We start from the raw sequence: 22,803 nt of genomic DNA, 5'->3' as shown, positions 1-22,803 counted from the left end.
AGTGAACTGACTGTACTTCTGTCACTACGGTAGGAGATGGAATTGAGGCTTCACTAGGTCCAGGAAGCCAGGGTACTCACAGCAAGTCTGGTGAGTTCAGAATGAAGTTTCCTGTGGGCATGGCTTTCTTTTGGAGAACTTCCTCAACTGGGGGGGGGGGGGGGGGGGTGTCAGAAAAATGGGGAGGGGGGTGGCTGCAATCGAGTAGTACATGTTTGTCAGCAAGTTGTGCCAGCTTGTAGAAATATTATATGTGATTATTTTATATCCTGCAAAGTGGGAGGTAGGAGGTGGCAAAGAGTGGAAGACACAATAGAGAATACAGACCTATGAAAAGTCAGGGGAAGGGGGGGGGGGGAACTGCCCTCCCTGCCCCACAGCAAATTATAAGAACGGCCATATTGGGTCAGACCAAAGGCCCATCTAGCCAGTATTCTGTCTTCTGACAGTGGCCAATGCCAGGTACGCCAGAGGGAATGAACAGAACAGGTAAACATCAAGTGATCCATCCCGTCGCCCATTCCCAGCTTCTGGCAAACAAGAGGCTAGGGACACAAACCACGCCCATCCTGGCTAATAGCCATTGATGGACCTATCCTCCATGAACTTATCTAGTTCTTTTTTGAATCCTGTTATTGTCTTGGCTTTCACAACATCCTTTGGGAAGGAGTTCCACAGGCTGATTGGCATTGTGTGAAAAATGATGCTCTTGTTGCCCACTGTATGCCAGAATGAGAACACATATAGCAGTTCAAAGTTCCGCTCAAGTAACAGAGCATCTATTCCCCCAAAGACTTGATCCCTGAATGCGCTGAAATAACCCTCTGTCTTCCTATTGATCTTGATGATAATCTGCAGTTCCCCAACTCTAGTGTACTGCAGACATCTTGTGATTGAGCTCCCATGACCCTGGACCAAGTGGTGTTCAACCCAGGATGAACAGCCGCATGTGGGAGTTTGTCCATTTACTTCCTGTGATTCCTTGCCTATAAAAGCTCTGGTTGCATTGTCCGACTGCACCCAGAAGGACTTGATGACAAAATCGTGTACAATGGAGAGCCGAGTGAGTTTTGCCTTCATATTGAGTTGGTCAATTAACCATCACTTCTTTGTGGTCCCTTTGCTCTAGGTCATCCCAATAGGTTCATTTTTGTATTCAGATCTGACCACTAGGAGGTCCCGCCCCCCCAGGTTCCTGTGATCCAGTCTCCACCATAGGACCAGCAGCTGGAGAATCATCATTACAGTCCTTTGATCCGATTCCACATTGAAACAGCAATTTTTTCTGCTCTTATTGGTAACTAGGCCCCAAGGACCAACTCCAAGCTCACTGCTATGGATAAACACCTATAAGCAATCTTATACAGATGCTGAGGTCACAGAAGGACTGATCCCAACACTGTAAGCCCGCCCTGTGTTGACTCTGCTGTGTTCACTATCCAACTAGGCTTCCAGGAAGACCCAAGTGTTGAGAGATATAGGAATCATAGAATATCATAGAAGATCTTTTCTCTGCTAGTGATCCAACTCCTGGCTCTCCAAGAAGGAGCATAACCTGCTGATGGCCTCTCACCAGCCAATCGTCTAAGTAGGGGTGCATTCGTAGTCCTTTCTTGAAGCCTCAACGGACTTCAAGCACTATTATAGCACTGATGAGTGTTCTTGGCAAATTATCCCTAAATTTAGTTATTTCTGCAAATAGAATGGAAGCAAGGTTTAACACTCACACACAAACCAACACGCATCATTTATTTACTTGCATGAAAGTGTGCAATTGACAAAGACATTCTAGCCAAAAATAAGACGGACATTCGTAGAACAAATCTCAAGCATGCACATAATGAAAGTATTCTACATAGTCAAATTTTGGTATTCTTCCAGCTTGACTTTTGTATAAATCAAATTACAAATTACAGCATTTACTCCTGTTGTGTGGTCCATCAGAAAGTGTTCCTGTACATAAAATGACCTTCCGTGTGTTCTACATGTAAAAATAATACTGCTCTCATGTTGTTGATGTTTACACTCTGTGCTCCCATATGCTATAGCCAGCCACTGACAGAAAGACTGATGTATTCAAAACAAAATCTGAAATGCTGCATGTGTAATCAATCTGTAATCCGGAAACAAAGTACATCACAAACAGTCCAAAAATCACAGGGAGCGTTCTATAAAAAGAATTCTTGCCTTAGAGAAAGTAAAATCTAGTTTCATAACAGCAGCATACTTCAGAACTCATGTGTGTATCCAAATGGCTATTAGGAAATATTAAAAGATCTCACTGGAATGTTTTTGCAATTTTGTATAGTCATGTACAAATCAAGCTGAGGGGACAAATAATTACTCAGAGGGTATTCTGTCCCAATATGCAGACGAGTGTAGTCTTACTTCTTTCCCAAGCTAATTGTCTAGCTAGTAAACATCAAGGCCTGATCCAATAATGTGATGAGTATCTGCTAAATCTGCTAAGAGGTACTAGTTGCCCTCAATTTCTGTTACTTTCAAGACAGACACAGCACTTTGCAGAATTAGAACCTAATGTAAGTTATTTCTAAACTGATCCTGCTATTAAGAGATACTAACTTTAAACCTAAGGCCAAAAAAAAAAAAATGTATGGGGGGGAAATGAAGCCATAATACAGTCTCCTGATGCCCCTTCAAGGGTATAAGATTCAAGAGACAAAAATCTGAGCTTTCCTTCCCTTTCTTGTAAATTGTGATACACAATCACCAGAACTGGCCAATAGCTAGGTTCTAATTCAACTTCAACACATGCACCCTAAAAGTTGCTTGTCTCTTTGCAATGCTTCCAAAAAAACCTTGACAACTCATCTAAAGCTCATCTGTGCAGAACACAGAGTTGTCTCAGGGGCCAGCCATAGTGTGTGGAACAAACATGCACAGGAACCTCACCACCTACTGCTCAAATTCAAGGCAGACTTCTTCAACCTTGCCTTCTCCAATATAAACACACAGCAGCATGTACATATTAAAAAACCTACCCCAAAATCCCCCCACACTACCCTGCACACACCATTCTCCCCATGGAGAGAGTAAGAACAAGCCACATGCAACAGATGTTAGTCATGTCACTTAATGTACTACTGGAAGGCACTCAGATTCTACACAAATGAGGGCAGCATAAAAACTTATATAAAATCAAAAATTAATTGCATCTTTTTATAATGAAACTGATTATTTAAGAAGTTGCCTTGAGAGGCATAACCAGATTATGTGGGAAGGTTCTTCAAAATTAAGTAGAGAAGAACCTCAGAGTTATGAACACCTTGAGAATGGAAGTTGTTCGTAACTTTGAACAAAACGTCATGGTTGTTTTTTCAAAACATTGACTTAATACAGCTTTGAAACTTTACTGTGCAGAAGAAAAATGCTGCTTTCCCTTGATTTTTTTTAGTAGTTTACATTTAACACAGTACTGTACTTGCTTTTTATTTTTTGAGGGGGAGGCGCATCTGCTGCTGCCTGAGTGTGTGCTTCCAGTTCCAAATGAGATGTGTGGTTGACTGGTCAGTTTGTAACTCTGGTGTTCGTAACTCTGAGGTTCTACTATAGTATGCTACAAGGATAACAACAAAACTTTGTAAATAGGGTTTTTCTAGTCATTATTTATAATCTCCTTTATACATGCGGAATCTGGGCATCAACTTTGCTACTTCCTATGATCCAACAAGCTGGGTTAATCTCTTTACCATTTATGTGTTTACTGTTAATATTTCACTCAGGGAAATAAGCATAAAATAATTGAAGAAAAGTACACAAACCACTTTACTTTAAAAGAAACTACTTGGGAAGTTACAGAAATAGAGTAATTTGCACTGTGTTAATTGTAGGGCTGGATGTAATTTTTTAACCATAATTTTTCTGACAAAAAATGCAAATGTGGGTAAATTTAAACATTTTGTAAATTTGTGTTGAATTCACAGAATTGATTTAATTGGGAAAAAAGCCTTACATTTAAAAAAAGTTTTGACACTTTTTAAAATAAAAGTTTGACTTTAAATTTTTCACATTGTTCTTCATTTCTAAAATATTTTTCGATTTTATTTAAAATTTATTTTATTTTAAAAAATTAACATAAAAACTCAAAATCCAAACGTTTTTATCTTTTTCAATTTGCCAGAAAGTTTTAAAAAATATTTTCAGCTTAACCCAAGACAAGTTTTCTTCCCTGATTTTTCAGAACTGCCAGCAAATCAAAAACAGCTGTAGTTAAATGGCGTTCCAAAAAAAAAAAAAAAGTAGCTTATTGCATTTAATACAACACAGAGTATTAGAGAAAAACTGTTAATGTTGAGTTATAGTTTCAGATGAAATATGACACAAAGATTAAGTTTTGTAAAACAACCAAATAAAGCTTTTTCAAAAACTCAGACCAAGGGAAACACTTACATGATTTTTCTAACCCTCTCATAAATCAATAGTTGAATTAATTTTGGTCAAATTTTCCGAAGTTAAAAACTTGTCAAATTAATTCACCTTCAGGCAGAGTGTTTACAAAGCTGCAGCACAATTTCAAAACAGTAACATGAGCTACTAGAAAAAATATCTTTCAGACCCTTCTAGGTAGCTCTTATATACCCAGGCACTGGTATGCAACCGCTCCCCACAATTTTTTTTTTTTTTTAATATATATTTCCCATCTATACTATGTCGGGATAGTTTTCCACAAGACTGACAAAATATTTACCTTTAATCATGTAAAGTACTATATAAAAGTGTTGTAGGCATATTCCCAGTTTACACGGGAAGAGATGAAGCAGTTCGCAAAGGGACTTGTTTAGAGAGTGGCAGAATTCAGATTAGATTTTAGCCATCCCTGACAGCAAACATTGTGCATGAGCAACTATACATATGTATATTGGAGAAAGAACACATTTGTCTACAATGTGAACTTCAACTGTTTAAATGCAAGTCTGAATTCCATAGGAAGAAAAGCAAAAGAAGCTATCCTAAATCTACCAAATAAATTCCAGGGGCCCTACTCACAGCATAAATCTCAGATTTCCTTGCAATCCGAAACTCCCCTTTGCAATCATGGTAATAGACAACAACAAATAAATTATAACTACACATACATATACATAAAAACATACTAACTTTTAGGCGTGTATATCCACACACTATAAAAATTCTATGGTAATTGAATGCTATATCTGGAAGTGTATAGGATACCTTAGGAGTTAGGATATCTTAGTTATGGTTCCCAAAGCAATTTTAACTTGTGCCTTGTGGACGTGTAATATTTAGTTGCCAAGTCCATTTACAAACACACACAGGAGATATAGTATAGAATATTTCTTACTGTATCTGTAAGGGAGCAAGTTACGATAAGAACCATAACTCAGATTTGTTGAATCCATGCCTTTAAAAGTTTCAGCATCAATACTCCAATAGCTGTTTTTGTACTGAATATCCTGTTTCTTTAAAAAAAAAAAAAAAAAAGTGATCAATATGAGAGTCAAATGAGAAAAAAGTGACTGATCATGCACAATGCAGTTATTTCAAACTGAAAAGATCCAAATGCCAGAGTTACCATATAGTCATATCTATATGTCCAAGGCTGTTTATTGAAGTTACTGTACAAGGGGAAATGTGCATTTTATTTTATATATATATATATATATATTTCATTATCAGATGTAACGTTTCCCCCCCCACACACATAAATGTATAGGTTTTTATTTCAACCTGAAGGGCTCCTTATATGCATATGCTGACACACATTCAGAGATGTTGTGAAATATCATATACTGCACACAAACAGCATGGATGGTGATGGGTAATGAATACTGCACTGATGTCCCCAGTGTGATCCCAAACTACTTGACAGGAAAGTGGAGGGCTGCCTTGCAATGGAGCTGAAGGAGAGGCAGACAAATGCCAGGTGTTAAAAACTACCTTACTGAACCCCTAAGTATACTATCAATGTGGGGAGAGCACAGTCAATTCAGCTAATGTGCCAGATATGGGGAGAGGAGATACTTAAAGTTTAAAAACTGCTCCACCTACATTCTACTAGATTGTACTGAAAGTTTGACTTTTGTCAAGAGCAGTGGATCCATCACAGAACTGTCTTGTTAACTCCTTCACTAGTATCGTACTTCAGGTTGTTTGCAGACAGAAATCTATATTATGTACAGTTTAGTATCAATAGTCAAATAAAAAATAAGTCTCATTTCTGGAATGAAAGGAGAATACAGACAACTGAAGCAGCAAGCGATCCTAAACTTGAAATATTAAGACAAAAAAAAAAAAACCCAAACAAACAAAAAACCCACCAACACAGCACGTCACAGAGCAGAAACAGAGGATGTATGCAGTAGTAATCATTGTCTACTTAGCCAACTGCTTTTCAAGACTTTTAAAGTTTGCATTACGTAATGGTCAGAAGTATTCCAGTGGAGGCTTCTGTGCAGCTGTCTTTGGTTAAGATAGAAATGCCTGTGGCCTAAATAGCTAGAGCTAGCCTGAATTTGTATTGCACCTGACCATTTGCTTGGGCAGTCCTCCTACTGATATTGTAGCAAAGCCAATCTGCCAAAAAATATAAATATATATAGACAGATATCTATATATATATACACACATACACACTTTACCATGTTTTTATATTTTAATTTATAAAAAAGTTATTTGAAGTTTATAAACTGTAAATACACTGCATTTAACTGTTATTTTAGTTCACAATGGTAGGTAGATGTGTTTGTTTACAGCTGGCATAGTAGGTAAAGCAATTACATTTAACAGAAGAATACTAGATGAGTCTAATTCTGTCCACAGATATGCTAATATTTAGCTCTAAGAGGTCAAAGAAAGCGATAAAAGAAAAATGATTTCAAGGAGTAAAGCAGAAAGTGGTTGAACAAAAATTTTAATCACAGTAAAACAAATTTACAAATAAGGAAAAGTTTACGCAGTAGATAATGAGGTGTAACAAAACATGATCTTTAGTAAAGCTCCTAAATTTAAATATTAAAATGGAATACCTGGGAAATCCTTGTTAAAAGTAATTAGTGAATTGTTAATCAGAACACTTTAGTGTAACAAACAGCTTTTGGAGTATTGGGCTTACTGGAATAATGCTTTTGCAAATTTCAGATTATCCTAAATTTGGACAGCTCCCTTTAATGTACATTTCACATAGAAATTATTTTCATGGAATACTTACTAACCAAATGTTTTGGATGTTCTTATGAGATGGATAACTTGTTTTTTTGTTTGTTTTTTAAACTAAATGACAGAGTTTCTTAAATGCCAGTATCTACACAAATGGCATTGTGCACTTCCCATCTCTCCCCAAAACAAATGAAAAAGTTTAAATCAGGTTAAGTGTTCTAAAGGGGAGGGGGGGGGGAGATCATCATACTTTTTATCTGCCCTTTTACACATTGGTGGAATAGTAGCAGGTGTTTGTCACACAGCCTTAGCTGGATCCAGGAGCACCTCGTTGATGGGTAATGCCACCCTGGAGGATTTTGCTGACTGTAGAATATCCAACAGCTTGCATTGTGAATCCCTGACCTTTTTGAGTGGAATTTGAAGAGTGTCAGCTACCCTCTACATGAGATCTTGAAATTGCCAAAAACTGTCGGTCACAGAAGGTGGAGGGGGCATAACTGCATCATCTGGAGATGAGGACAAATGAGTGTTTTAAGAGTGGCCTGGCCTCCTGTTCCTCAAACATCTCCTGCTGTGAGAGGGAGAGGGCTGAACAACCCTAATATCCCTTTGAGATGGTGGTGGTCTGGAGAATTGCTGTCAATAAGCAGTCCAGGGATCCCAGTATGGCCACTGAGAGGGGGAGATGTGGCATATGGGAGCGACGATGGCATGCAGGGTTGGTTCCACTTTTGATGATGGTTGCTATCTTTCCTCGGACTGTCAAAGAATGGGTTCCTGACAGGATATGTTGGGGAATGTGAGACTGAAACAGAAAAGGCCAACTGGAAGGTCCCTTCATCCTCCTCCACATCGTCCAATGAAGGAGCCCATATACAAAAAGGTGTAGAGTCCTGCAGTACTTTGGGAAGGTAGCAGTCTGGCGACCAAGCTCTTGGGTACCGAGTGTCTTTTGGTACCCATGAGGCGCAAGGATTCTGACTCATCCAATAAAGACTGGTCCCTCGTATAGCTAACCTTTTGCAGTACTGAGTAGGGAATCAGTACCAATGCGGTAGCTGAGGATGCAGTAGCCGATACTGACAATACCATCGTGGTGGGCATAATGTAGGCACTAATGGAATCGGGCGCTGTTGCTTGCTTGGTACCTAAAGTGTTGAACGGGTAGGTACCGATGGTGGGACTGAGCCTGACAGTACTGGACCGGGGTGCTTATGCTTGCCCTCTTTGTCCCTAGTAGAGCATACTGAAGTCCTGTCAGAGCCTTGTCTCTCCCTCAAGTTCGGGGCTTTCCATTTCTGCCTGTACCGGAGAAATCCTTTGACTCAACAGTACTGAGCTGAGAGGTCGAGGCTTTGGAGACCACAGATTTTGCAGGGGAACTGGGCTTTTTCAGAGCAGGCTCCTTCAGATGATAATCCATACTCCTCTTTCAGGAAGCCTTCTCAGAAGCCTCCAGTGACCTCTCCTTCTTAGGGGAAGCCTGCACCAAGGTGGAAGGAAAGCTGGATCAGTCCAGAGACAAATGTAAGGGATGGGGGCGAGGTTCGTGACCTAAGTCAGATGCTGGTTAAAGTGAGCACACCATCATTAACAGTCTGAGCTTAGTCTCCCTATTATTTCATGCCCTCAATTTGAGGGCTAGGCAGAAATTGCACTTTTGGAGACATGGGACTCCCCAATCAACAGACTCACTTAGACTGGCCATCACTCACAAGTGTAGTTTCTGAGCAAGAGTGGCAGCGTTTGAAGCCTGGCAAGCCAGGCATACCCTACCAGAAAGACAATGCTCCCCAATGAGAAAGAGAGAGGAAGGAAAAAACCCCACCCCAAAACCCTATCATCTCAGTACTACTAACAACTAACTAATCTTAACAAACCACCATAACAAGAATACAAACTAGCCAAAGCATGCTCAAGGTGGGCACCTAGAGGTGTCTCAAGCCAAAACAGTAGAGAAGGAACTGGGGCAGTTTGCCCAGGCATCCCTATATAGGCTCTGTGTCCGACACAAAGAGACACAGGGCACTGTTAGTAGAAAAAATCTCAAAGGGGCACATGTACACATGCAGTGGAGCACCCTCAGGGACACTACTCGAAGAGGAATTTTATTTTCCCCTTAATCATCTAAACACATTATAAACACAACACAAATCTCTTGTCTTTTTAAGTATATGAATACTAGATCACACTGTTGCTGTCTACATGTCTTCTGCCTAGAAGCTGACACCCCAGTCGCTCAGGATGATACTGTTACTCTAGAAAGTTAAGTGTACTATTACTGTATATGGCAGCCAAACGCTCTTCACTACATAGGTTATGGCAATACAATTCTGCTATCATTTTGAAACTGCCATCTGAATTTAGACAAATGGTAAAAGGCAGATATTCTAAAAACTTTAGTCCTTTTTGAAAGGGGGGAAAAAAAAAAAAAGAAAAATCTCTGCAGATCCAGTTTGTGCCATTACTTACATCATGGTTGGGGAGCTGGACAAAAAGGGAGCACACATTGGATTTTCTTGATTAATGGAAAAATGAGGCTGATTCAAGTGTGAATTCTGATGTTCCTTAGACTACTTTGCTCTAATGAACAATGCTGAATTACTTTTCATTTTTGCCAGCAATGCTGTTGTGGCCACGTAGCTCCTAGGATATTAGAGAGATGAGTTGGGTGAAGTAATATCTTTTATTGGATCAACTTCTGCTGGTGAAAGAGAAGCTTTTGACTTTACACAGAGCTCTTCTTCAGATCTGCTTAGTGGTTCCAAGAATAATGGATCCTAATACCAAGTTATTCATTTGGTATCCTAATACCACATGGATCGCTATACCAAGTAATAATCACTGTATATGGGCATGATTGACCAAATGAACAATATGAACATCTGCAATATACTCAAGTGTAATCCTTTCCTACATAAACTATTCCATAGAAGAGGATGTTTTCTTTAGTGTTTTTAAGAGTAAATTGACTGATACTTTACCAAGCACCTTTTAATTTAAAACTACTTATGATATCTTGTAGAAATAAAAAAAAAAAAAAACCTTCCATTTGAAACATACAACTTTCCCACAATGCTTATTTGCTCAATGAAATTTAAAACTGTGGGACAGCTTGAAGCTGTTCTCAAACCATTTAATACCGAACCAGTGCTACTGTAGTAATAAACAACTTTATCTCTCTATTCTACAGCGTGATGTTACCTTAAAATGGCAAAAGGTAAGGTAATACAAAAGAGGTTAAAAAGTGAATTGCACTAACATCTGAATTTAGTGGATCTTTACCCTTCAGAGGGTATCTGGGGTATCATTCAGATCTTGCATTTATGAGAATCTCAGATATCTTATGTGATTCTGTTTCATTAACCTGCAGTAACACTAACACATAGTGGGTGCCTAGCATTTCCAGACATACAGATATAGAACAGAGAAAAGAGTATCCTCAAACTGTATTTTTAAATATATCTGATCTAGTATGACTTACTTTGTACTACTTGTACTTTATTTGCTTTGGAAAAATAAAAAAACTAAGAGTAAAAGCACAGATAGACCTTTCCAGCATATTGGTTCTCTCCCTTCCCTTCAAGTAATAGGTTTATAAAAGAAGGATCTCTTGAAATACATAGACTTGAGATTTTTAGACACTAGAAACTGAATACAGTTGAATCTCAGTGTTCTCGTAAGTTCTACTGCACATCACTTTCTTAATATTTCTAGCACTCATTTAAATATTGTAGATTTTTCTCGTTCAGCCAACACACAGCCTGCCGCATCTAGATCTGGGGCTAAAAAAAGTTAACCTATTTGGTCTGCTCTCGAAATTCTAAGACCAGATCCCGAAGCATTAAGTCCAGAATTCAACACATTCCCAACTATTACCGAAAGAGCACTCTGTAAAAATCCAACGAAGAATACATTGGTTATTTCCACTGATTTGGAATCTGAAGTCACAATTCAGAAGATTATTATGAGCACACTCTGAAGAACATTTGATGGATTACATACATCACCCTACCCTCTTATGACATCTAGAGAACTGCTTACATTACACAGCCTTCAGTCAATCCATCCTCCACACAAACTTTCTTCAAGTTTTGAAATTAAGTCCCCGTCTATTCACAACACTGAATCCTACAAATAGGACTGCAATTTGACAGATGCACAATTTCTGAAACTCCAATACAGTTTCAAGAATATTTTAAAAATCTTAATTGAGAGATACCATGCCCATCTGCTTACCAACCATTTAAAACGGTCATTTTAATTTATAAAGGAGTATAACAGAATTAGACTAAAAATTAGGAGAGAACACATTCACTTCCAAATAACATTTTTCTTTATTCTATCTCTAAACTTCATGACAGTGTTTTCTTGTTACTGCAGAAATACAAGGTTCTTATGAGGGTAAAAAGAGGGAACTGGTGGTTGCAAAGCAGAAAGGGCATTTTCCAGACTTTTGTGAAAATTATCTGTCTCTCTCAAGGAGTTCACAAGACTCACTTCTTCCCTTAAAGGCCTGAAGATATCAAAGGAGACATATACTTCCTGATGCTTTTTGCCTTTCTCCACCATAAATAACAGATCTGACAGAAGAGTCTCTGAGCAGGAACATTTTCCTTGAATATAACTTCCAAGTATTAGGCCAACATGAACATGAAAACAAAAACACCACACTGTTTTAGAATCCTTCTAAACATTAAAGCAATCACTAGACTGGGAGCTGCTCAAAAATTTCAATTGCTATCTTAGTGGAAGCCAGTAATTCTAAAGAGAAATTCACAGAGCTATTTCTTACTCCAGCCTGAAAGCTTTGAAACTGACTGCAGTATTCTGCAGAGAAACATGCTAACCCTATGGTTGGACAAGCCCTACTGCAAGAGAAAATTCCTCCACTACTCTAAAGTAGATAACTGAACATTACAAAAAAGCCTTGCAGTAAAATGTCAAAGTGAAAAGGGGAAGGAAAAAATGTTTCCACTGTACTGATCATTAATGAGGAATGATAATTTAATATTTACAAGGTGCACTAAATATTATCTATTAAAAATCACCTTTAAGTGTCTGCTGTCTTGTAAAACTAATAGCATTCCACTTGACATTTTAAAAATAAGTGCAATTATTAAAAAAATATTTTCAAGACAAGCATTTATCAAGCTAAACACATTCACTCATGATTTTTATTATACCAGTGACTGGTCCTTCTACTTGTTTTTGTCACAACAAAATAGGAAAGGCTAACCATTTTCAAAAATGAAGTTTAAAAACAAAGAGTATAAAACACCATCAAAAGTTTTAAAAACTTACTTTAAGTTATAAGGTGATTTTAGTTCTTAATTGACAGTAAAATATTTACCAACTTTTATTTATTTATTTTTAAGTATAAGGATACGTGTAGAGTTCCATATATCTGGATTTTGCCATACTTTGTCTGGTATACACCTGTTGAATTCCAGCTCTAAGGTCATCCCATATCTGGTCAAGACCAATCTGTTTAAGTCCATGTGGGTTCTGACTCCTATTCGACGACATCTTGTATTTCCTGTAAAGCCTTCCAGAGTAGAAGTCTGAGATCTGGCTATTCCTCCATCAGATTCACAAGTAAAGTAACATTCCAAATTCAGTGACCAAGAAGATGTTCTTTACATACGAAGAATGATATCCCCTTGCAAGATAACCTACCAAAAAAAAGTAATTAGTTAATAACATTCACTGACATCAGATTCAATTTCATCAGCTGCTAGAACAAAAGATATACCATTAAGTTATCCAAAAGTGAACATTACATATTTAGAGAGCTGTCTGCTAATAATATCACCAAAGCACCTACTCTTCAACAACAGAACATACTAATCAGGAGATTATTATTTTCAAATATCCTAAGCTTGCATGGTGCTTTATAAACAAATATGACAAACAAATACAACAGCTCTTGCAGCCTAAATTCACAAAAAAGAAGGCAGTGACAAAGAGAGGTGAGGCCAAAGTAGAATGAAAACTTTCTGAGTGATGTGCATGTTTTAGGAACTTTGTATATTTTTGCTGCTTTTTATGACCTGCCATGCAGTTGATGGCTATTTTGGGTGTCGTATTTGAAACCCAAACCGAGAATGACTACAAATTTATGTACAACAAATCCTTAATTTTAAATATGTAAGTGGAAGAGCAATGATTTTACTGTGTGCCTTCCATATCACTTCAGCTTTATTCATTAAAATAAGAATTTGGAAGACAACCATACTGTTAAACTGCCAAAATATTGAATATTTTAGGAGTCATCAGTATACATGGTTGCTGCAGATGGATATTAAAGATCTTTAACATTCATTATTAGTTCTCTATAATGAATTCAAGGTACACACCAAACCATGAAAGATCCACAAGCCCATTTTATTTTTTCAGACAGTAACAGAAATAACATTTCTGGAGGTTAACCCATGAGAAATGATCACTGGCCTCTGGCTAGTAATTTCTCCCAGCCATTCATTACGCCCAGGATAGGTACAGTATAGAAGGCTTTATTTCTTACATATGATGTAGGACAATTAGATATGAATTTTTAATTCTGAATTTAAGTGATACAGGATGAAGGTCTTAAAAATAAACTGCTGCTGAACATATTATTTGCATATGATCCAGAATAATACGGTACAGTATAGTAATATAGTTAATACCTGAAATTAGAAGGACATTTTAAAAAACACCTATACAAAGAAATATCTATATAGGACAAATATTTTCTAAAAGTAGCATATACTATTCCCTAGAAATTATCCACTCCTCCACAGAGCTTCTTAGCTGCATGGCAACTGATAATAGACTACTATTCTGAAGTGAACAAGTAAAATAAATAAAGCTAGCTGTTTCATTTTGGTACCTGGGTGTCAGAAAGTAAAACAGTTGGTGTAAGGAGGTCAACAGATGTTGATGACAAGAATATAAAAACTTAAATCTAACAGCATCCCTGATTATTTTACTGATATCAATAAGCATCAGTAAGACTATTTTCAAAAAATATATTTTTATAAAATATGTCTGATAGCTAAAAAAGCAAGTTCCAGCAATAAAATAAATGTCAATGTTTTGAGACATTTATTGAGAAACTTCTAAAATACATCTTGTTTTCATGAAGGTGCTCTGCATGTAGCAGACATTCAATTTTACACTAGCATACTCTAATATAGAAACATGTCAATATAATACAGGGCATTCAGTCCGAAATAGACAAACAACAGTCAATGTCAGTTATTTCTACACATTGACAAGTCCTTACACAGAAGATGAAAGTTGCCTGAAGTCAGATGTGTTAATGGAACAGATAGTTTACTCCAAATGTTTTGAGGTGCAATCCTAAAAGCTGTTTCTGATCATCAATTTGGGGTCTTACCACTTTAAAATTAACAGACTGTGAGGAGCAAAGGAACATTTCAATTTTTTTTTCAAATATTTATGTAATTTATTTTTCAGACACCTATCAACTTGGAAGTATCTGTTCCTTACATGCTTTAAATTGCACTGCAACATCCACATTTGATTACAACATTTCAGTATGATTTGGTTAGTTTCCATCTTGAATTTTGCTATTAAATGCTTATAATATATTATTATAATCAACTGAGTTTACTAACTTTATAGACTTAAAAGATTTGCCTCTTCTAGTAATTTGGCACAAATTTTGAAAGATGGATAAAACTACAATTGCTTATACAGCTCTTTCCAAATACCACTCGTTCACAAAAAAACCAGAAGGGGAATGAGAGGTTATTTGACTTAACGGTAATAAAGAATAGCTGCCCGGGGTGCCTTTGTTCGATCCCGCATCCGTCTCCTGCGGGAGATGGATCACAGCTCCCACTTCTTCTATGCCCTGGAGAAAAAGAGGGGGGCCAAAAAGCATGTCACCTGCCTCCTTGCAGAGGATGGCACCCCCCTCACGGATCTGGAGGAGATGCATGGAAGGGCCAGGGCCTTCTACGCCAGCCTTTTCTCCCTGGATCCGACCGACGTCAAAGCCTGCAGGATGCTCTAGACCAAACTCCCTACAGTCAGTGCGGGCGAACGAGACCGGCTGGAGCTGCCTCTCTCTCTCTGGCCGAGCTCTCAGAAGCCCTCTATCTCGTGCCCACCAACAAATCAACACACAGGTCTATAAGTTTCCTATGAAAGTAGCCTCTCCTACTTATCTGTTAAGAAAATACACTATGCTGCTACATGTACAGCAAAACCAAGTTTTGCTATGCAGCAAGGTTGCTGTTATAGACAACTTTTTTCTATGAAAATCTGAAAGCTTTATTCCATAGGTAAAATTACTGAATGCACTGTTCAAGTCTATTTTAAAATTCATGCTCAGAGGGCCCCGTGTGAAATTGGAGGATATGAACAAGTCAACACCAACTACTTATACTTAGTTTCTTTCTTACATAAGGTGATGATGATGATGATGATGAAGACTCCAAAGAGAACAAAAAATACAGTTGTACATGCATGACTTTTCTGGATATCTTCACTTAAGATTTCAAGCCCTTGGAATCAGTCATGGCAAGGAAAAACCACTATGTAGTGTAGCGGAAAGAGTAATATCTACAATACTTTTGAACTTATTTTCACAGTGCTGTACACTGTATCAGCCGCATTTTGCAGATAGGGAAACCAAGGCATGGGATTTATAGTGACTTGCCCAAGGCAACAATTCAGCAAGGCAATGACCGAGCTGGAATTAGAAATCTGACATTCTTGGATTCCAGTCCCGTGTTTAGTCCACCAGAACACGCTGCCTTCCAAGAAAAAACACACTGCCAGTTCAAAACTAAAGGCTCAATCTTCTAAAGTTAAAAGTCTATGGGACTTCTCACACAGGAAAGCACTGTTATCACCAATGTGTAGAAGATCAGTCTTGAACTGTCAGTCAGTGTCCTTTCTTGGAAAGACTGGATGCTCTGCTGAACCGAGTTTGAGACTAGGAACCAGGAACTTCTGAGTTATAACCCTAGCTCAGCCACTAACTTGCTGTATGGCTTTGGCGCACAGAATTTAGATTCCAGCCATACCTTCCTCCAGCACAGACCACAACTCCTATTCATGTTAATGAACTGGTAAAGCAATTCCCAATGCACCTCTTAGTACATGTCAAAGGTGCAATGAAACCATCTCATTCTGCGTGGCATATATCCTGAACAGTTTTTCAGAATACAACGTATATTGTCTGCTGCACTCCCCAAAACTTAACACACAGAACTGCAGAAGAGTCCTATGAGATAAAGTTCCATAATATTCTGCCAAAGTAAACTCATAACCTTGATTAATATGAGCAAGAGAGAAAAAACAAAGGGAAAAGAAAGTTGATCATACACTATCTGGAATTATGATCCTGATGGCTCAAAATGGGTAATTGAAGATAATGAATTTGCACTTTAGGAGCATGATCCTGCATTACTGACATCAATATAAGTTTTGACTTTAGCATTTATGGTATATCCTCAGGCCAACACAGCACTTTTCATTAGAAGCATTATCTATTCATTTCCATGGACCTCTATCACAACTTCAGCTCGGCTCAATACATACCCCCTGACAAGAATCTGTTTCAAATGGTGGAACAAAGAAAATAAACATTTAGTGAAGTTTCTCTGTCAGTTTCTTGCCAGGGCTTTACATGAAGCAAGGGAGCAATGGTGGCAACCTTCATGTGGTCTTCCCTGGTAAGTACATTTTAATGTATGTGTATGAACTAATGCCACCACTTTGTAGACTGATTATTATTCATTGACTTCTCAGTCAAAATAGCAACTTTTTCAAGAGCTACACTAATTGACTAATGGGCTAGTTCATTTGTCTATGAGAACTTAATGTTCAGGGCCTATCTTGTTCAAAGGTTGATGTCATCGCAAGGCTGCTGATAGACATCATCATCAACGTCCTGGTGCTGCAAGAAACATACACTGCAGAAGGCAGCTCAAAATGGATACATCCTTCTCTCTCAACAAAACCATCCAGAACACGGAATGGCCACCTATATCAGGCCAAAATTAAAAAACATAGCCAATGCACTACCAACAACAGATGACAGTTTCACAATTGATATCCAAGTCAGTGAGCTGACAATATATAACATGTGTAAGCTATCCAATCAGCAGTGACCTTTACCAACCCTATCAAAATCACAACACCCATCTGCATAGTTTGGCAATTTTAACTGCCACCATCCAACATGGGGCTATTCAATGAACGACAGCGTAGGCAAATGGCTCACCGAGTGCGCACTGGCTCAGTACCTTTTGATGCAAAACAAAAAAAGTGAACCTTCTGCTCAGCCCGATGGAAGAAAGAACACAGACCTGATTTATGGACTCCAGTGGATCACAACTCATTGCATTTTGAACTGTCCTGGACCCCTTCCCACACAGTCAGCACAAGCCAGTGGTGGTATAATTGGCCTCGAACTCATCATCATTACCAATGTACCAGTTCCATGCTGGAACCAGAGATGGGTGGACTGCCTGGATTTCTCCACCACCATAAAAAAAAAACCCCATTAGTAGCATACCTCCAAAGCCTTAAAACTTCAACCTCTTCACAAAGCTTATTATTAAAGCCACAACGAAGACTATCCTCCATGGTTACAGGAACTTCTTTATGCCATGCTGGAGAACAGACAGCAAAACTCTCCTAAGGGAGTATGAAGCTTCTGGTGACCCAAACGTAGCCACTGTTCTCTTGGAATCATGGATTTCTACATGAAAATGATGGACAGAGATGATGGAGGCCACAGACTTCACAAATAGCATGGGCCAGTCTGTGGAGGTGGAGCGGCACCATCAAACCCACATACATTTCAAGTCTCTGCTAACAGCACTGCCAGCCTCCTACTAAGAAATTCTAAGATGTCTGTAAGCCAACAAATGAACTGAGAGGAGAAATAGCTCTTAAAGAATCCTGCACACAACGCGCCCCTTCTACAAGTCTCTGTCAATCCTTTACAAGAGCCAAGATTGATGCTGCCATTTCTACCACCAAAGCAGGAAAAGCAGCTGGCACTGATGGCGTTCTTCCAGACTTCCTTGAATATCTCAGACCAAAAGGGCACGACTAGAAGGCAGCAGTATCCACAGAACTCATCAACACCAGCCAATTCTCAACATCTTAGAGATGATCAAAGATCATCGCACTTTTCAAACCAGAAAAGGTGCCCAATGAGCCACAAGCTACCACCTTATTTCCCTCCTCTGTACAACATACAAAGTACTGGAGCGGGCAAGCCTGGTGAGGCTGACCATCATCGTGGAGACCACAACCCCCCAACAGGTTTTAGACCAAGTGCTTGTACTGACTGCATATTGAGGCCAGCTTTCAATGGAAGCTTGAAAAGGGCGCAGTTTTTATCGACTGGTCATCAGCCTATAACACTGTCTGGCACAAGGGCCTACTGCTGAAACTATCCAACCTGCTTCTGTGTGACCAGACATTTTGACTCACTAGGTCAACGCTTTTGGAAAGAACCTTACGTGCCACCTTGGAAGTTAGGTTAGCAAAAAGCAGAGTCTGCACAATGACCTCTCAAACAGGGATCAGTACTACCACCATCCGTTTTTAAAACACACACACACACACACACACACACACACACACACACACACACACACACACGATGTGCCCAAAATGAAATGTTGCAAGTTAATTTATACTGACAACCTGGCACTAATGACACAGGCCGCAGTATTCAAAGAAGCAGAAGACACCTTTAATACTGATCTGAAGAGGATGGAAAATTCGGTACTGGCAGCTCAAACCCAATCCACCAAAACTGATGTCATCAGCTTTCCATCTCAGCAATTCTGAAGCTAAGAGGATGCTTACTGTAAACTTCTGCAGCAAGAAAATTGCCCATGATCCTAATTCCCACTACCTAGGGGTCACTCTCGATCACAGTCTTACCTGTCAACATCTGAAGCAGGTGAGCCATAAAACAAAGAGTTGCATCAATATCACCCAAAAGCTAGTCAGTTGTAGCTGGGGTTGTGATGACTGAATACTATGAACAGCAACGCTGTCTTTAGTAGAAGTTCGCTCAGAAACTTGTCGATAGCCATATAATTGCGGCTCTAGGACTTGTAACTTGCACTCTGATGGCTTCCAACCCTCACAAACATCCTTCTTCCAACCATCCGGTGAGAGATAGGAACATTGCGAGAGTATAAGAAAGCTCTCACTAACCAAAATCTCCCACTGAATGACAACCTCATTCATTCACCTTGTATTCTCCTTAAGTCTTGCCAACCATTCTGGGCAGCTGGAGAAGCTCTTCTGTCACCCAGCTTCAACCCAGGAGACACCTGGTGGATGCAATGGGCAGGCTCTGAAGTAAACAACAAGCACCTCACAGATTAAGCCAAAGTAGAACTGCCTGGTTTCTTGCTCCACCGGAGACTGTGGACAACCATAAACTGTATCAGAACATTACATGGAAAACGATCACACCTGATGCACAAATGGAGAATTAAGGATTCTCCACAGTGCAAATATATAGACTCCAAACCATTGAACAAACTGTGAACAAGTGCCCCAACCCCATACTGAGCCAACAGGAACAGACCAATCACTGTGGGCCCAGGAGACCATGCCCCCTCACTCCTGCTGTGCATGCTCCTGGTGGAAAGGACAGATAAAAGGAGACAGCCCATCTCAGTCTGGGCTGGTTGAGGAGGAAGGACACAAGTCGCAAGCTCCGGCAGAGGAATCAGAGACTCCCCAAGCGGTGGGAACCATAGACTCGGAATAAGCTGTGAGCAACCAAACAACCAGAGAGATCAACAGGGATGCTGAGCCGCTGCCAGCCAGGGAGATGACAAGATGCAGCTCGTGGTAGGAAGTGACCCAGGGAATGTAGTAGAAGCCGATGCTTAATCCCATAATGGGGAATTTCCCAGCTTCGTAGTGCTCTGAGTCAGAACCTAGTGGAGTGGAGTGGGCCCTGGTTCCACTACCCCCCATTGCCACTAGAGGGTGGCTACTGTATGTTTGCTCTGCCCCGCACAGAGTCAGAACCCCCAGTGGCTGTTTGCCTGCCTGTTTGCCAGGAGGCTCAGGGGACAGACTGTTTTGTTTGCTCTGCCTTGCCAGGGGTCCTGCGATCACACTGAGGACCATCCCTCAAGGAGTCCAGATGACAGTGTGATGGGGTGTACCAACCCTGCACAGGGCCAACGGGGGCAGCCCCCCTCAACAAACAGTGCCCCCCGTCACATCCCATCTTTTAATTTTCAGGAAGTATAGCAAAGGTGCACTCTGCATCTCCTAAACTCCTCAAATGGATCTCCAAGTTTTCGATTAACTTGAAAGAAAAAGAACATGAAGCAAGAGAGGAAGCACAATGCTTAATATGTACCAGCATTTATTCACCAAGGAGCCAGTGAAAATCCTCAAACTCAAAACTATAATCTCAGCACACATGGTGCAGCAGTATCAATAACACAAAACCAATTTAATTAAACAAAGTTAAAAATTATTCTGCTATAGCTATGCTGACATAACTCACCCAGATGGACACAACTGTGAAATCAAAGGGTATGTCTACACCGCAATAAAAGACCTGGCCTGGGTCAATTGACTCTGGCTTGCAGGGCTTGGACTGAGGGGCTAAAAATTGTGTAGGTGTTGGTGCTCAGGCTGGAGCCTGGGCTCTGAGACCCCAACAAGGGGGAAGGGCGTGCGAGCCTGGGCTCCAGCCCAAGTCCAAAAGTCTACACCCCAATTTTTAGCTCTGAGAATTGGTGCCATGGGTTTTTTATTGCAATGTAGATGTATCCAAAGTGACTTACTCCAGAATAATTACTCCACTTCCAAAGGCTGCAAAGATCTCTTTGCTATTCCTAAGCAGTGCTGAGTCATACCAAATGTCTTGGTGACTGTCGTCTCCCTTTATTTCCCATTAGCTAGTGTTATACTGTACATGAATAAACTTTATGCAGCAGCACAACAATTTCCTGCATCACATTTTTCCAATGCCACCTTATTTTTTCCCCTGCATCCAAAGAGTGGCAAACTGAGACCTACTAAAATTCTTGTCATTCATGCTGGTGCCAATACCATGGAGAAATCTACTGCTTGAATCTTAAAGTGATAATAGAACTACTCTATACAATAACATTCCTGCTAAAACTCTGGAAACTCCATATCTGAAGGGGAAAGGGCAGAAAAGAAGAGACTATTCCCTTCCTTTATACTAAAATAATATAAAAACCATGTCTTGCGCGATAACACAGAAACAACAGTTGCAAAAGACTATATTATTTTAAATCCAGTCAATAAAAGTTTGCTTTCAATTAAAAGCCAGTAGAGAATGCTACATTCCTTTTAGAAATTCAGGTTGAGAAAAAAATTGATGTGCATATTGTATGAAGCTTATAAAAACACAATATTTATCCATCAATATCAATCAACTATATACCTTCAAGTCAGCGGCACTGCTATGGGTACCCGCATGGCCCCACAATATGCCAACATTTTTATGGCTGACTTAGAACAACGCTTCCTTAGCTCTCGTCCCCTAACACCCTTACTCTACTTGCGCTACACTGATGACATCTTCATCATCTGGACCCATGGAAAAGAAGCCCTTGAGGAATTTCACCATGATTTCAATAATTTCCATCCCACCATCAACCTCAGCCTAGATCAATCCACACAAGCGGTCCATTTCCTGGACACTACTGTGCTAATAAGCGATGGTCACATAAATACCACCCTATACCGGAAACCTACTGACCGCTACACTTACCTACATGCCTCCAGCTTCCATCCAGGACACACCACACGATCCATTGTCTATAGCCAAGCTCTAAGATATAACCGCATTTGCTCCAATCCCTCAGATAGAGACAAGCACCTACAAGATCTCTATCAAGCATTCTTAAAACTACAATACCCACCTGCTGAAGTGAAAAAACAGATTGACAGAGCCAGACGAGTACCCAGAAGTCACCTCCTACAAGACAGGCCCAACAAAGAAAATAACAGAACACCACTAGCTGTCACCTTCAGCCCCCAACTAAAACCTCTCCAGCTCATCATCAGAGATCTACAACCTATCCTGAAAGATGATCCTTTACTCTCACAGATCTTGGGAGACAGACCTGTCCTCGCTTACAGACAACCCCCCAACCGAAAGCAAATACTCACCAGCAACCACACATCACTGAACAAAAACACTGACCCAGGAACCTATCCTTGTAACAAAGCCCGATGCCAACTCTGTCCACATATCTATTCAAGTGACATCATCATAGGACCTAATCACATCAGCGGCTCGTTCACCTGCACATCTACCAATGTGATATATGCCATCATGTGCCAGCAATGCCCCTCTGCCATGTACATTGGCCAAACCGGACAGTCTCTACGCAAAAGAATTAATGGACACAAATCTGACATCAGGAATCATAATACTCAAAAACCAGTGGGAGAACAATTTAACCTGTCTGGTCATTCAATGACAGACCTGCGGGTGGCTATATTACAACAGAAAAACTTCAAAAACAGACTCCAAGGAGAGACTGCTGAGCTGGAATTGATATGCAAACTAGACACAATCAATTCAGGATTGAATAAGGACTGGGAATGGCTGAGCCATTACAAACATTGAATCTATCTCCCCTTGTAAGTATTCTCACA

General features: G+C 39.7%; 1 protein-coding gene across 4 annotated transcripts in view; it reads right to left on the bottom strand.

The window, feature by feature from the left end:
• Positions 1-22,803, bottom strand: part of CUL1 (cullin 1) — an 84,454-nt gene that overhangs the window by 47,138 nt on the left and 14,513 nt on the right. For 2 of the 4 annotated variants that reach the window (XM_005300399.5, XM_042842735.2), the window contains exon 2: positions 12,530-12,815. In XM_005300399.5, coding sequence (XP_005300456.1) covers positions 12,530-12,669 — 140 coding nt within the window. In that variant the 5' untranslated portion in view covers positions 12,670-12,815. Of the gene's footprint in view, positions 1-12,529; positions 12,816-14,912; positions 15,000-15,043; positions 16,717-22,803 lie in introns of those variants that run through there. The other 2 variants (XM_065583880.1, XM_042842730.2) reach the window with 2 other exon arrangements.

The sequence above is a fragment of the Chrysemys picta genome, chromosome 2 (assembly GCF_011386835.1).
Source record: "Chrysemys picta bellii isolate R12L10 chromosome 2, ASM1138683v2, whole genome shotgun sequence".
Taxonomy (NCBI): Eukaryota; Metazoa; Chordata; order Testudines; family Emydidae; genus Chrysemys; species Chrysemys picta.
This window is presented reverse-complemented; position numbering and strand designations above follow the sequence as displayed.